Genomic DNA, 13,924 nt, shown 5'->3' on the forward strand with positions numbered 1-13,924 from the left:
TTCCTAGATTTCATTATTTCCTCTACATTTTATTAATAACTACACACATACTGGCTCTGATCTACTTTCCTCTGTGCACACGTCCTCTCTGCTGTTCGCTGTTTTCCATGAACAATATCAGTGAACATCCCGTCATGTCATTCCCTGCCCATTGCTTTCTTCCACTTCACAGTCAGCCTTAAAACCCCACATCCCATTACACATATTTACAAGCTGCCTCTCTGGAACATAAGAAACTTCATACCATGGCTGTGCTTACTAATTATACATCTGTGGCTGCATTGTCATAACATATACTGTTTAATAAATACACAGTATATCATAGTGCGTTAAGAGTATGAAACCTTATTATTTTACATCTGAAAATCAAGGCAGTTAAGATGTTTCCATGGCTGTGTTTTAGCCCCTGCACTGTTGTGGGCAGCCTCCACTGCTCTGCCTGGCGATTGGGATTCCCTAGAATTCCTGCCTGCGCTTAGCCCTTCCCCACTGCAATCTCTCTTCTTTGACATCTGAGTTGGCCATGAAATATTCTGTAAGCACTTTTGCAAAGACCGGGCTGGTCCATGTTGACCAGCACATTAGATGTTGCAGAAGGAAAAATCCTAAGAAATCTGTCCAGTTACTCAGAGACCTGAGCAACCTCGGTGCATCAGCAATTAAGCATGAATCGGACTAAGCAACGGCCAGTGAACAGGCTTGTGACTTTTCTGCTTCTTCCAATGTAAATAGAGGCATTAGCCCTCAAAGGAAGCTTCTGGCCTTTAAGGTGTTTGATTTCGAAAGATACAAGTGGATTCTCCTGGAGTTTTCAAAAGGTTTTTTAGTAAATATTGTGCAGGTGCTTATTTGCATAGCTACAAGCACGAGTGTTGTAAAGATTTCCTCTTAAACCTGTCTGATCTTGGGGTTATCACATTTTAGGCACTTCCTGAAAAGAATATTTTCTAGAAAGCAGATGTGTCTCAAGGGACTGTGCACAAGTTTCAGTTAAATAAAAAAAAAACCCACCTTAAATGAAAGAGAAAAAAAACCCTGATCAAAATTCTGAATGTTAGGGGTAATGTGAAGTCTGTGAAAACAAATGCTTGTTAAATACTTGGTTTTTACATATAATCAAATACTTTTTCATTACCATTTACTTTCTTTCATCAGTGGACCCAATTTGAATAGCCTCTGTAAAAACAAACGGTAACACGGTGCCGTTTCCACTTAATTCAATACAGTAACAGACAAAATATTGGGTGAAGTAGCGATCATCCTGCCCTTTTCCCCTTACTTCCCTCTCTCTTTTTGGACAAACTCTCCAGAAGCTCGCCCAGCCACAGGACCTCAGCCTGCTTTTTCCCCTCACACATGTCAAGAAGCGGAGTCATCCAGAACATCCTCCAAACTGCAAAGTCCCATTAGTCAAGAGACTCCTCCACAAGAGAGCTAAATTCTCTTCTTTCCCAGCTCACTAAATCTCAGAGGCTAGAGCTGGCAAGCCTTGCCGCCTGGCCCTTCTCCCGCACAGATATCTGGTGTAGCTTTAGAGCTGGGGTGGAGCTTGGTGCTCAACCAGCTCCGTCTCAGTGTTTTCTTATAAGTAAACTAGTAGGATCAGTGGGGCTGGCTTCTGAGGTGGGTCTCTAGTGGGGTACAGCTGGTCTAGTACAAAGATTTTCATTATCTTTGCACATCTAATAGCGCAGGATGAAGCCTGCCAAGTCCTGATGTGATTTAGAGGCACCTCATTGACTGCACAGGGGCTTCCTGCAGCGCCAGCATAGCCGGATTAACAATGTGTGAATGGGCAATTTCTGTGGTTCATTGCCTACTGAAATAAATGCTGAATAGAAATTCTGCTGTCACTTTTTAGATATTTCCAAAAGTGGAATTAAGCCAAATCTTATACCGTAATATTAATACAGAAAGCTTTCAAATTTTCAACCAAAAAAAATGCACTTTTTAAACTGATTTTTCCCAGTTATACCCAAACATACAAGAGTCCTAGCTACACCACAGGCTCAGCCAACAACAGTGGGGCCAGTTTTCTAGTCTCACCTTGTCCTAATTCGGAAACCTATTCTAACTGGGATAATTTTCATTTAAGGCGAAGATAATGGAGTCATGGAGTATTTTGTAGCTCATGTGGTACAAAACCTTTGTTATAGCTGAGTACTATATATTTCAGCTTATGTACTTTAAATCCTGTACTCAGTTCCTAAAACAATGCCTGGCAAGAAGTGAGGGAAGGATAAATTTAAACTATGCCACACAATGTGAGAGCAACTAAGCCCAGTGAATCCTTTTGCTCTGGACAGGCCAAGGAGTTTCTTAGGGGGAAAACATACTGGGAAGTAGGTAAAGTACTGCTGCTGGGCTGTGCCTGTGCAACGGGATCTGCTTTTGAACTGCTTCTTTGTGTTTCCCATCTGAGCTGTAAATTGCCAGTAAACATGCTGCCTCCACGTATGGCAGGCAACAAAAATGTTTTTAGATACTTCAATTAAACACATGATCAGTCTACTCCCAAAATATCATTATTAGGACAGTGGTAATAGTGTTCATACAGTGAACATTCACTTTGGAACATAATTTAGGGGTAAAGAGGAAAATGGGCACTCAAGAGAGGAGCAGATGCTCCCTGGGAGGAATCCTGCTATGGATGGCCTGATTGCAAGGAAAAGATTCATCTTTAAAAATTCAGTCACTGAGCTTGAGAGAGCACGTAGATTTTAAAACAGGTGAGATTCCTCATACCATTTCACAATGAAAGTCATTTCTACCACCCCAGAAATTACAATACTTCAAGGCAGACGCAGAGAAGAAAACCAGCATGACCAATTCTGCTGCAGCTCAGTAGTTCTAGGAAGAATTTCACCCACCTGTGAAGCGAACTATGAGATTCACATGCTCCCCTCCTCCTGGGTCTTTCCCCTTGTAAGCTTCTTGATGTTCAAAGGCATTGAACCTGATCTAGCCATTCCTCCTCATTAGTTAGTTTTCAAACACATGCTATTTTATCACAGAGACAAAATCTAGACATGGTCCTACAGCTGTAATGCATCCTTCAGAGTATGAGAGCTACTAATGCTTAATGGATACTTGTTTATCAGACCTGTCTGTTGTCACAGACATTTAAAAATGGTCTGATCTATTGAAAACTTAGATGTATTCATCAGCTATGGACATTATTGTTCACTACTTATTGACCTTAGAGATTTTCTTCCTACTGTAGCTGTCGAGATCTTGTCTGTTTTCCATTTCACATTGAAGAACTTCTTATTGTCTGCTTCAGAAGGAAGTTACAGCCTCAAAGTTCATGTGCAGAAAATAGGAGAACCCTCAGCCTGTGTAGAAGCAAAGAGTTAAGAATGAAAGCACAGACCAAAATGTTAAGTAAGTTAAGCATTACAGTATGGTAGGATAATTACAAGTAAGATAATGCCATATATGGTAATAGTCCAGGGGATTCAGGGGAAAGCCAAATGATGGGCAAATGCTGCCCTGAGAGAAAGGAAATGCAACTCATGTAGTGATGAACTACAAATAACCTTTAATAAAACGGAGTAGTTCAAAGCCCAGGGTTTGTTTGAAGAAAGTTATTTTTATTTTTTTCCAACAATACAAAGTTGTAAGGTAGATTTATTTGAAAACTTTGTATGCATATGTCTTCAAACTGATGTGCTTGGTTTGGGATTGTTCCCAGGACACTTAATTTTTATCAATAAAACATGGAAATGTTTTAGCACTGAAGCCCGGGCAGAGATGAATCTAACCTCTAAACTGTGCAAATTAACCCAGGTCTTGTGAAAAGGAACATATTCATCCCAATTATTCCTGGTTAAAACTCTAAAAGCCAGAAGAAACACTTCTTATCGTGTCGTACCTCAGGCAGGAATTGTTTCTGGTTTCCTAAGGCTTACATCAATGTCATTCCATCTTGAAAGTTCTGCCCAGAACTTACCCATATTTCTTATATCCATTTATCACTGGTCCCTTGGTAGGGAAAATTAACTCCTATATTTCCTAATTAGGAAAAGAAGTAGAACTGCAATGGATCCAGCTAAATAGTTTCAGCTTCAAAAGTGTTGACAAATATCCATAAGATTTTTTGAATGTATTGTTTGGGGTTTTGTTTAATCCATTTTAGTTTGAATCCAAAGACAAAGAAGTCCAAGTTACATTTAGACCGTTGCCCTCTGCACAGCACTAGCTTGTTGCTTGTTGAATGAACTAGTTTATTACATCCAAAACCATTTCAATGCCCTTTTGGATTGCTGAGACTGGGTAGTGTAAAAACATTTTCATCTATATAATTGTCAGAGAAAAAGGTATCGAGAAGAGATAATGAGACAATGTAACATGACAGAGAGGGAAAAGTAGACTGGAAATATTCTGAGAAAAGACTGCGTAAATCTGGCCCTTGTACCTGTACTTTGAAAACTACTATTGTACTTTAAGAAAGGGCTTAAGAGCTGTAAATAAACTTAACCCTGGGAGTCCTCCAGAAGATGAAAACTTACCACTGCCCTCCTGCTTCCCAAGGGACGCTGCGCAGGGCACAGCTGGGATGCCAATTCTGCTTGTCTACTTCTTGTATCAAGACATCTCTCCACATGAGATGTCCCTTTTTACCCAGTTAGCGAGGACACCTCAGGCAGTCCCAGCTCTGGTCCCACTGAATTCAAGGAGCGTTCAAACACTGAGTCCAGATGAAGCAGGATCACTTGCTTATTCTCCAGCACTGATACAAGCTGTTAGTCTAATCGAATGCCAGAGTTTTATAAGAGAAGACTATTGTATTACTGCCGATGTTTTTTGTAACTGCTGTACCACATCACAGTTAATGTTGTGTTTTTTGGTCTTAAAATACAAGCAGCCTGCCTGCCAGCTCCATTTCTCATAAATGTTCAGATGCTGCCAAAGCAAGACGAACCGCCGTTCAAAAATGCATCATGTTTTAGAATTGCCTTAAATGGCCCAATGTTCAGTCAAAATACTAACGGGACAGAGATATAGCACTGATAACGCGTTCTTTGCATGCTGAAGTCAGGTGGATTACTAACAGAGCTGTGCGATTTCCAGTGCTGGTTTTATGTACTAAATGCATCACATGGCAGAAGAAGGACACTTAATTTTGTTATTTTCTTCCCCTTCAGAGGAGAATCTGGTGCTGGCAAGACAGAAAATACCAAAAAGGTCATTCAGTACCTGGCTGTTGTTGCTTCATCACACAAGGGCAAAAAGGACGTCACCATCACTGTAAGTGAGCTCTTCCGTATTCCACTCTTCTTCAGGCCTGTTAGGACTGTACCAAGCTGACTGTGCTAACAGCAAGTCAACGTCTGTGGCTTGCCAAAGAGTCCACATATTAAGAGCACACAGTGACATCACAGCTCTATGTTTACAGAAAAAAACTTTTGTTTGACACCCCCTTAGGCATCAAATCAGAATGTACTTTGCTAGAAGAGAAATATTCATAACTTTCCATATGCATAGCACCTATTTATATCCTAGCATGAAGGCCTCGAAGCCTGTAAGGGCTCAGGTCCTTATTTTACCTTTGACCCCGCCGAACTAAGAAGTTTGGGAAAGCCTTTAACACGTCATCCAAGTGCATCACAAAACGTATATCAGTATTTAAACTTCCGAAGTTTTGACTGGCTTTGTTAGCGAGTAGGTTTTCTTAATAACTAGCAAAGACTGCCAGTATAAAACTTGTCTTTTAGTCCTCTGTCAGAGAGAACAATTTTGAAAGGCACAATTCTGTCAAATTACTTTGTTCCTTCAAAATTCATGATAGTCTTGCCTTAGTGACTGAAGTCCATTCTCTTGTTCTGAACAAGCTTATACCTGTTGAGTTCCCAGAGCTGATCGGCGTTGCTGAGGCTGCCGAGTGTCCTTGCTGTTCTCAGTAGCACAGCTCCAGGTCCTATGTCATCTCCAGCCTTTTGAATGGTACCCAAACCTGTGGAAAAAAAAAACGTAGCAATTCGCATTGATGACAAAACAGGTTTAATGCAGGAAAACATTACAGTGTGCCTCAAATGGAAGACTGGGTCCAAAACAAGTAATTAGTAGGGTAGAAGGAAACGAAGTAAAAATCTCATGCCCACACCTGTGCTGGGTCTTCCACCCTTGCCTGCATGCTGGCAGATGGAGAACTCCAGAGCACAGGTCACACAGACTGGCCTCTTCCACCATAAATAACTGTTGTTTATGTACAGCGGATTCTGCTTTGGGACAAGGGAGGGATTAGATGTCCCTTTGGGTAGTATTTTCTAGAAATCTGTGATTAAATTCAGGGGAAACAGTCCAAGACTAATGGCGTAGTTTTCCTTTGTTGAATATTTATATAAAAAACTTCTTTCTTCTTACTGGGTCCTTGCTCAGTGCCTGGGGGAAATGAACTTGTGGTTTTGCTGCTGACTCCTCTGGGGAATTACATGAGTCTCAAGACCAAACTGGCCCTGAGACAGACCTGACAGCAAATATCCACTAGGTAGCAGCTGAAAGAAAGTTTAAATTGTTCTATAACACACTGAAAATAGTAATTCAGTGACTGCAACTACTGACGCTGCAATTTCAGTCATTTAAAAAAAAGGAATAGCAAAACGCCTCAGTTGCACCAGAGAAGAACTGGAGATTTACCATAAAAATATCTGCCCTTGTCTGCTCCTGAGGGATTAACCTGGGACTGGATCCAAATCCCATCCCTTTGCTTATGTTTTTTTTTCTCCTTCAGTTAAAATGCTCTCTCTATGTTAATTGTATTTGTACTCTTGGTATGGCTGCAATAGATTGTGTTTGTATTCCTGGTTCATTTGCATGGAAACTGTGTATTGGTTATTTTAATACAGGAAAAACAATAAAAATATCTGTGTAATGGAAATGATACTGACATTTGTTTTATACCACGTTATTCAATACAGCAAGGTCCATCTTTTTCTTACGTGAGTAACTTAGACTGTTTGATGTGTGTTTAAGGCACTGAGTGTAGATCTGCATGCTATTGTTGCACCTCAAAAATTAGGAGAGATTTAGTTGAAATATGTTGTACGATTTAATCAAAAGCAACAATAGCACCAAATGCTCTCACAAACCAACCTTAACTGTGTCAGGCTCCATGGTAAAGAATGAGGCCTGACACAGGCAGGGTCATCTTTCAAATATCACTCTATTCTATTTGTGTGTCTTCAAATTGCCATATTTTGAATGAAATTTCCCACGATCCTGAAAGGGCCACTCAGCCTGAAGCTGAGCAATGAATGAAAATACCCAAATGCTTCCCGTGCTTCAGGTTGAACTTTTTAGGACTGTTGTGAAATTAATTCCTAAACCTCACAGTGTTTGATTGATTTGCATGACTGCATGCTTGCCATTTGATATTGCTTCCCGTTTTACATTTTCATGTTAACTGTTGAGAATTGTTCACGTCCACAAAAGTTAGCATGTTCTTAGCTTGCTGCTATGGTGAATAACAGAGCGATTCTCACTGCAGCGTGTGTCTGCAGGGGTGTTACAGCAGTTTCGTACGGGTCCTCACAGGCCCTCCTGTACCAGCATACCAATGATTTGGGAATACAGGCAGGTTTGCTCACACATTCTTTCTGTTTCTGTCAGGCAAATGTGATTTTTTTTTTTAACGGGATCTCCCACCCCCAGCTCTGACAGCTGTGTCTCAGATTTTGGCTATGACAAAGGGCAATGTGTTGCCCCTTAGTTAATTTAGTACTTCATAGGATGTGCTCTCTGCAAAAAAAACGAATTAATTGCTGGCATAGGCAATTTTGTGATGTCCAGTGAATTTACAGCTGCACACAGTACTGATAATTTGGAGCCACAGTTTTACACCTTTAGTTTACAGCATTGCTCAATTCTTCTAGAAGTAGGTGGTACTTGTCTCAGCTTAGCAAACAAGGCTCTGTTTTAGCTCACACCATCCGATTTCAGCAAAGGCCTACACTTACGGTGGAGATTTTAATCCTACTGATAACTATAGAGTTGCTCAGAACAGAGGAACTTCAGGGACTTCTAGGAATTTATTACTTATTCCAGGACTTCTGTATTAGCTTGTTTGGAAATCTTCCTCCCCTCTTCCTTAACTCTTAGGCAGTAAGTTTGGGGGATTTTTGGTGGTGTTTTTATTTTCTTTTTTTCAAATTTCAGTCTCGAGACATGCCTTAGCTCTCAAAATACCTGTGCTCTCAAGAAGGTGCTTATTCGCCTGTTTCGAGACCATGCAGATAAGTTTAGCCATTTGTTAGCAATCTGTTGCTTGTACTTTTGAGGTACCTTTCATAACTGCCACAGAAGTTACTAGATATTCAGAAAAGGCATTTGGAAAAAGATTATCAGTTTTGCACACTGGTTGGGAAGCATTTTCATTTTCCAAATTATTTCCACTAGATTCAACCTGAATATTGCCTTATTTTCTAATTAAAACTAGATGACACCATATTATCTACCAAGGACTTTTTCCTTTTCAGGAGGAGTTATATGAAATAGTGCATGTTTCTGTAGAGCAGTACTCAAAGAATAGGATGACAAGAAGCAAATTTGAAAGGGAGGGACATCACAGGACAGAGTTCAACGAAAATTTGAATAAACCTCTTCTCTTAAGTAAAGGATTTTTTTCAATTTCATTGATCTGTTTAGAAATAGAGTAATAAATGCATGCTTGTTTCACTGCATGATTTGTTTCATTAGCAATTACCAATCACAATTAACGATATAATAAGTTTGAGTGTTTGCATGAGAATTCATTATCCTAGTTTGAAATAAGTAAATAAATGCCTTTCCATATTTAACCTAAAGAGGCTTGCATGGATCATTATTAATAGACTTGATGAAATCCGCTTTGTAGCTTTGTGCTGCATTACATTAAAATGATTCTTGGCAAGTTATCCTAATTACATTGCCATTTGCTAGCAAAGGATCTCAATAAACTAACTTGAAAAAGACATGCGAGAGGTTCCTTTAAGAATATCCCTTCTAAAAAATAAATTAAACTGGGAAAAAAAATTTGACACTGAATGACCCTATTTTTAAAGAAAAGCCAGTCACGATGCTAAACAGTTCAATAGACTTTGATCTGTCACAGGCAACAGGCCTGGAAAAGGGTCATGTACACACGACAGCAGTCAACTGCACAAATATATAAACACAAAGATTAATAGAGAATGAAAACAAATCCACATGAAGTGCAGTATTCAGTAACAAAAAAGTTAGAGGTTTGAACTACCTTTCACATTTTTCTCCAGTGTACATGTGTTGGTTTTTAATTAAGAAATAATGAAGTTCAGGGTTAACTGCATCTGAATGAATTTTAGGGTGAGCTCGAAAAACAGCTTCTACAGGCAAACCCTATTCTTGAAGCTTTTGGAAATGCCAAAACTGTGAAGAACGACAACTCCTCCAGATTCGTAAGTAGGAGAAATCCAGTTGGGTCTATGTGGGGGGAGGTACAGCATGTATTAAAACACAGTGTACAGACAGTGGCCCTCATCAGTGCTTCTTTCTAAAGAGCATCCTAAAACTAATCCTTTAAAAACAGTTTAGAATTCCTCTCTGAAATAGGAATCTGGTCTTATAGAAGGTTAAAAGATCAAGCTTACACTTCATAGTACCATTGTCCTTTCACAATCCAGCAGTCTATGTGAGGCCTTCCAGAGTCAATTCCCACTCCAGGACATATCCGCTTCCAGAATGTCTGCAAACAAAATCTGTATTTTCTTTTTCTTTTCACCACTGACAAGCATGTATCTCGTAAGATGTTACTTAGCAAGAATGGTTAACATATTAAACTAAAAACTACATGAGGAAAATTAAAGACTCACACAGATTAAAGTTAGAATGATGTGAGCGAAGGGTTGTCACTATTTGACGACCCTTTCTACAGGGAGTGCTGGCAGTTGCTTTTTTTCCCCCAGCATTCCCTCATCTCCCACCCCTCCTCTCTCCCTGCTAAGTCCAGGGATTCATGCAGATGGACCTCAGCAGAGGGAGTTAGGCAGATCCAATGCCATTCCCTCACTGAACTTGCAGAAATCAAATAAAAATAAAAAACAGAATTTGTCATATTCCCAGATTCCAAAGCCCAGTCCAGTAGGGAGGACTCCTTTCCTCTAAGTGCCTGAATGAAATGTGGGGGCAAATCTCTGCAGAGGGAGTATCAGAGAACATCGCTTCCGCTCAGGCTTTTCCATAGGTTGTCCCAGAAAGAAGGAATCAAGTGTGTTATTCTTAAAAGGATGATATACATGTCTTATTAAATAGTCTAAATACTGATATTGGAAAACCTGGCATAATCTGAAAGAACAGCCCAATCTAGATCTTTTTTTCATTCACAGGGCAAATTCATCCGCATCAACTTTGATGTGACAGGCTACATTGTTGGAGCAAACATAGAGACTTGTATCCTTTTCCGTGAGCTGCCTGGAAGCTGGCTAGGGTGAGCAGAACCAAGTACGATAAACAAGTTCCACTGCATGGCTAAGAAAGGCAAATATTACTGAGGCTGGTATAAACGAAGATGGAGGGAAGTGGCTCCATTTATGCTGATATCAGCTTCTCAGTTTGTCTTACTCTCACATTTACATTTTCAGGTCTGTTTTCTCAGCTATAAGAAAGTGTGCTGTTCCCCGTATATAGCTTCAGAAAATGGAAGCACTATACCTAAGGCAATAGCAGGGGACTTCAAAAGCAGAGCCCCAGTAACATGATAATGGGAAAAGATTGTTTTGTGCCGCACATGATCTTGAGAGCTACGCAGTTATTGATTTTTTTTAACACACTTGACAAACAGATTTGCTTGAAAAATCCCGTGCTATTCGTCAGGCTAAAGATGAGCGAACTTTTCATATCTTTTACTATTTGATCGCTGGAGCTTCTGAACAAATGAGAAGTAAGTTACTTGCTAATGGTTCTTAGATCTCATTGAACAGTCTGCGAAAGGGTTCACTTAAGTAATTTATCTCAGCTTCTTTAATTGCATGTCATTCAATCCTTTCTAAAAATAAACAGCTCTACCTATAGAAAAAAATTCCCTCAAGTGAATTATAAGAAAGCTTCAATTGATGTCCGCCTGTTTGAGCCAGATTGTTTGCATGTTACAGGGTGTTTCAGGTTATAGGAGATGTAAAGCAATTCAGATTCCATCTTGAACAATGTCAAGACGATGAATGGGGAAGAGTTATTCATTGGTTTTTACACAAAATAAATCTGGGGTCCCAATAAAAATATTGGCTTGTGGTTTAAAATAATTTAAGAGAATGTCTTTCCCACAGCACATAATTACACTGTGAGACCCCTACCTTTGGAATGTTGAGAAGGTGGAGAAGTGTAAGTAGGTCCAAAACAAGGATTAAACACAATATTTATTGTAACATCATGGTTCAAATATGACATCTTTCCCTAAATCACTGGTTGCCAAAGAACGTATAAAGCAATGGATAACTCTGTATACTCCCTGGTTTTTATGCTCCTTACCTAAGGACTTTTTGTTGGCCATAGCACAGGGCTGAAGAGTCTTTTGGTCTGTCCCACTATGCTTGTTGTCCAGTTTCATTCTTATTATTGTCTGATATGAATCACCACAGGGAGAGGTGTAATTCTGAGTTGGTTACACATGGCATTAAATGAAAAACTTTTGGGAAGAATGGCTCAGATTTGAGTCCACCGTGTGCAAACTTCCACTGAGGGGCAGAGACGTTCCCCAATAACTACCGATAAATGGAAGCTTCACACAATCAGGCTTCCTAAATGAAGTGTTACTTTGAAAATATTTGTGCACCACAAACCCCTCAATTCCTTATACAAGGAGAGCTTCCTTTGCTGAAAACACTGGGGTTTTCCCTGTTGTTCACTGGGAGAACAAATGAACCAAGAACATTAAGTTGAAGCACTTAAGTAAAGCTTTTCTTCTTTGCTTTTTAGATGACCTGTTGCTGGAAGGCTTCAACAATTACACGTTTCTATCTAATGGCCATGTGCCTATTCCTGCTCAACAAGATGATGAGATGTTTCAGGAGACCTTGGAAGCCATGACAATCATGGGCTTTACTGAGGAGGAACAGACAGGTGAGAGCTGTGAGCAGGACTGTCAAGATAAACATCTGTAAGTGACACTATATAGATGTCACATTGCAAATGCACAGAGGTTAATTCTGTTCAAAACAATAATTTTGCAAAATATACATTTGAAGTAAGATTCTACATTCAGATATGAAAATTAAGATTATTTAGATTTTACATCCATATTTCTCTGAAGAAGCGTGATCTTGCATGAACCACCAACAGATGTTGTTTAACCTCTTTGCCTCTCCTTTCCTCTGTGTAAAACTATTATCAACGGTCACCTAGCTACTGCTTCTAAGAAGACCGCTATGAATTAGTGCCCATAGGTTTCTCTCCTTCTCAGGAGGTATTAGATTAATTAAACCATAGGTATCTCATCGAAAGAGAATGAGTTCTCTCGTAAGATGAAACTTCTCAAGCCCAGATTTGTTTCAGCTTTACTTTAAGAATAATATGAGAACTCAGTTCTGTGTGATCAGGAAAGACACAAGATCAAGGCAGGACCTAAACACGGGATCAGGATCAGACAAGACAAGCAGCGTGGTCAGAGCCAGTAACAACAAGTAACTGAACTGGTGGCAGTACAGTGCCTGCAGATAAGACAAGTGGCAGCAGGAATCTGAGAGGAGGACAGCAGGGAGTGAGATCAGCCTGGCAGCGAAGACACTGAAACTGCTTTCATAGATCCATGACACAGAACACTACCAGCTTCCTTGGAATCATTGCCACCTTTGCATTAAACAGGGCGATGCTTGAAGAAGTGAGTATTAGGGTGACTGTTCTTGCCTTGCAAGATCCAATTACAATCTACTGCTCTTAGGTTTTTGCTAGAAAAGTTCCACTTAAAAGATAACTGCGGTGTCCTACCTTTTCCCATTGCTGCAGTGGGTACTGGTGGGAGCAGCCGAAGCCAATAGTGAGAACTCTTTGCAAACCACCTCCTTTCGAGGTTTAAACTGGCAGCACTTGCTGGGAAAACAGTGAAAGAAATATTGAAGAATCACCACCTATGTTGGAAAATAGAGTATATATCATCACAGAGAAATGTTCTGTGCATCGCACAGAAATTCTCTCTGCGATGCACAGAACAAGTGGTGATGCACAGGGCAGCTCTATACCATAATTTAAACATGGATCAAATAAAATAATTGTTGCAATATTTTGCCATCCATCCAAAAGAGGGATTGCAAAGCTTTTTCTTATAAATCTTTTAAATTCTGTCGACCTGCTTGTAGAGGAACATGACATGCACTCCTGGCCCATTTGGATTCCACAGCATCAGTGCAGTTGTCAGCATGCAAAAGTACTGTAACACATCGTGTTTATGAAAGGGAAGATTTCTCACTAGAACAACTCCATAAATATCCAGGACTGACTACTGATTTCAAGCCAGCCCTGACAAAACTAATGACCATTTAAAGCCATCTTTTCACAGCTTTCCAGCAACTGGCATGAGAAGTTGCAAAATACTCTGATTTAACTTTGAAAGAAATGCAACAGGCTCAAATAGCTCATTTGTATTCAACTCATTCAGAGTAAAGAGAAATAAAACAAAATGCATGAACCAACAATTAAACTGTTGTAAGAGACATCTATCTGTACAACATTTACCTGTCACTGCTCCTGGGAGGGTGCAGGACTTGAGCCGGTGATGCCAGGATGCATTGCCCATGGATGCAAACTGCCATGGCCCCGGTGACACCTGGTGGCAGAAACAGCAACACTCCCTCACTCGAGGCTGGGACCAGCTCTGGAGCTGGGAGCAGAGCTCTGTCACAGCTCATCCCTGCAGCAGGACTGAGGGGTGCTGACAAAATCCGCCTTGCCTTGCAGGACAGCAGTGCGAGTCCCAGCGCTG

The 13,924-nt window shown here is 40.2% G+C and overlaps 1 protein-coding gene across 4 annotated transcripts in view; it reads left to right on the forward strand.

The window, feature by feature from the left end:
• MYH11 (myosin heavy chain 11) overlaps positions 1–13,924 on the forward strand; it is a 58,142-nt gene that overhangs the window by 21,454 nt on the left and 22,764 nt on the right. For 3 of the 4 annotated variants that reach the window (XM_054081004.1, XM_054081006.1, XM_054081007.1), the window contains exons 5-10: positions 5,148–5,250; positions 6,921–6,941; positions 9,321–9,413; positions 10,341–10,404; positions 10,796–10,894; positions 11,926–12,069. In XM_054081004.1, coding sequence (XP_053936979.1) covers positions 5,148–5,250; positions 6,921–6,941; positions 9,321–9,413; positions 10,341–10,404; positions 10,796–10,894; positions 11,926–12,069 — 524 coding nt within the window. The remainder of the gene's footprint in view (positions 1–5,147; positions 5,251–6,920; positions 6,942–9,320; positions 9,414–10,340; positions 10,405–10,795; positions 10,895–11,925; positions 12,070–13,924) is intronic. The other variant, XM_054081005.1, reaches the window with a different exon arrangement.

This window comes from Cuculus canorus, chromosome 15, assembly GCF_017976375.1.
Source record: "Cuculus canorus isolate bCucCan1 chromosome 15, bCucCan1.pri, whole genome shotgun sequence".
In the NCBI taxonomy this organism is placed as follows: domain Eukaryota; kingdom Metazoa; phylum Chordata; class Aves; order Cuculiformes; family Cuculidae; genus Cuculus; species Cuculus canorus.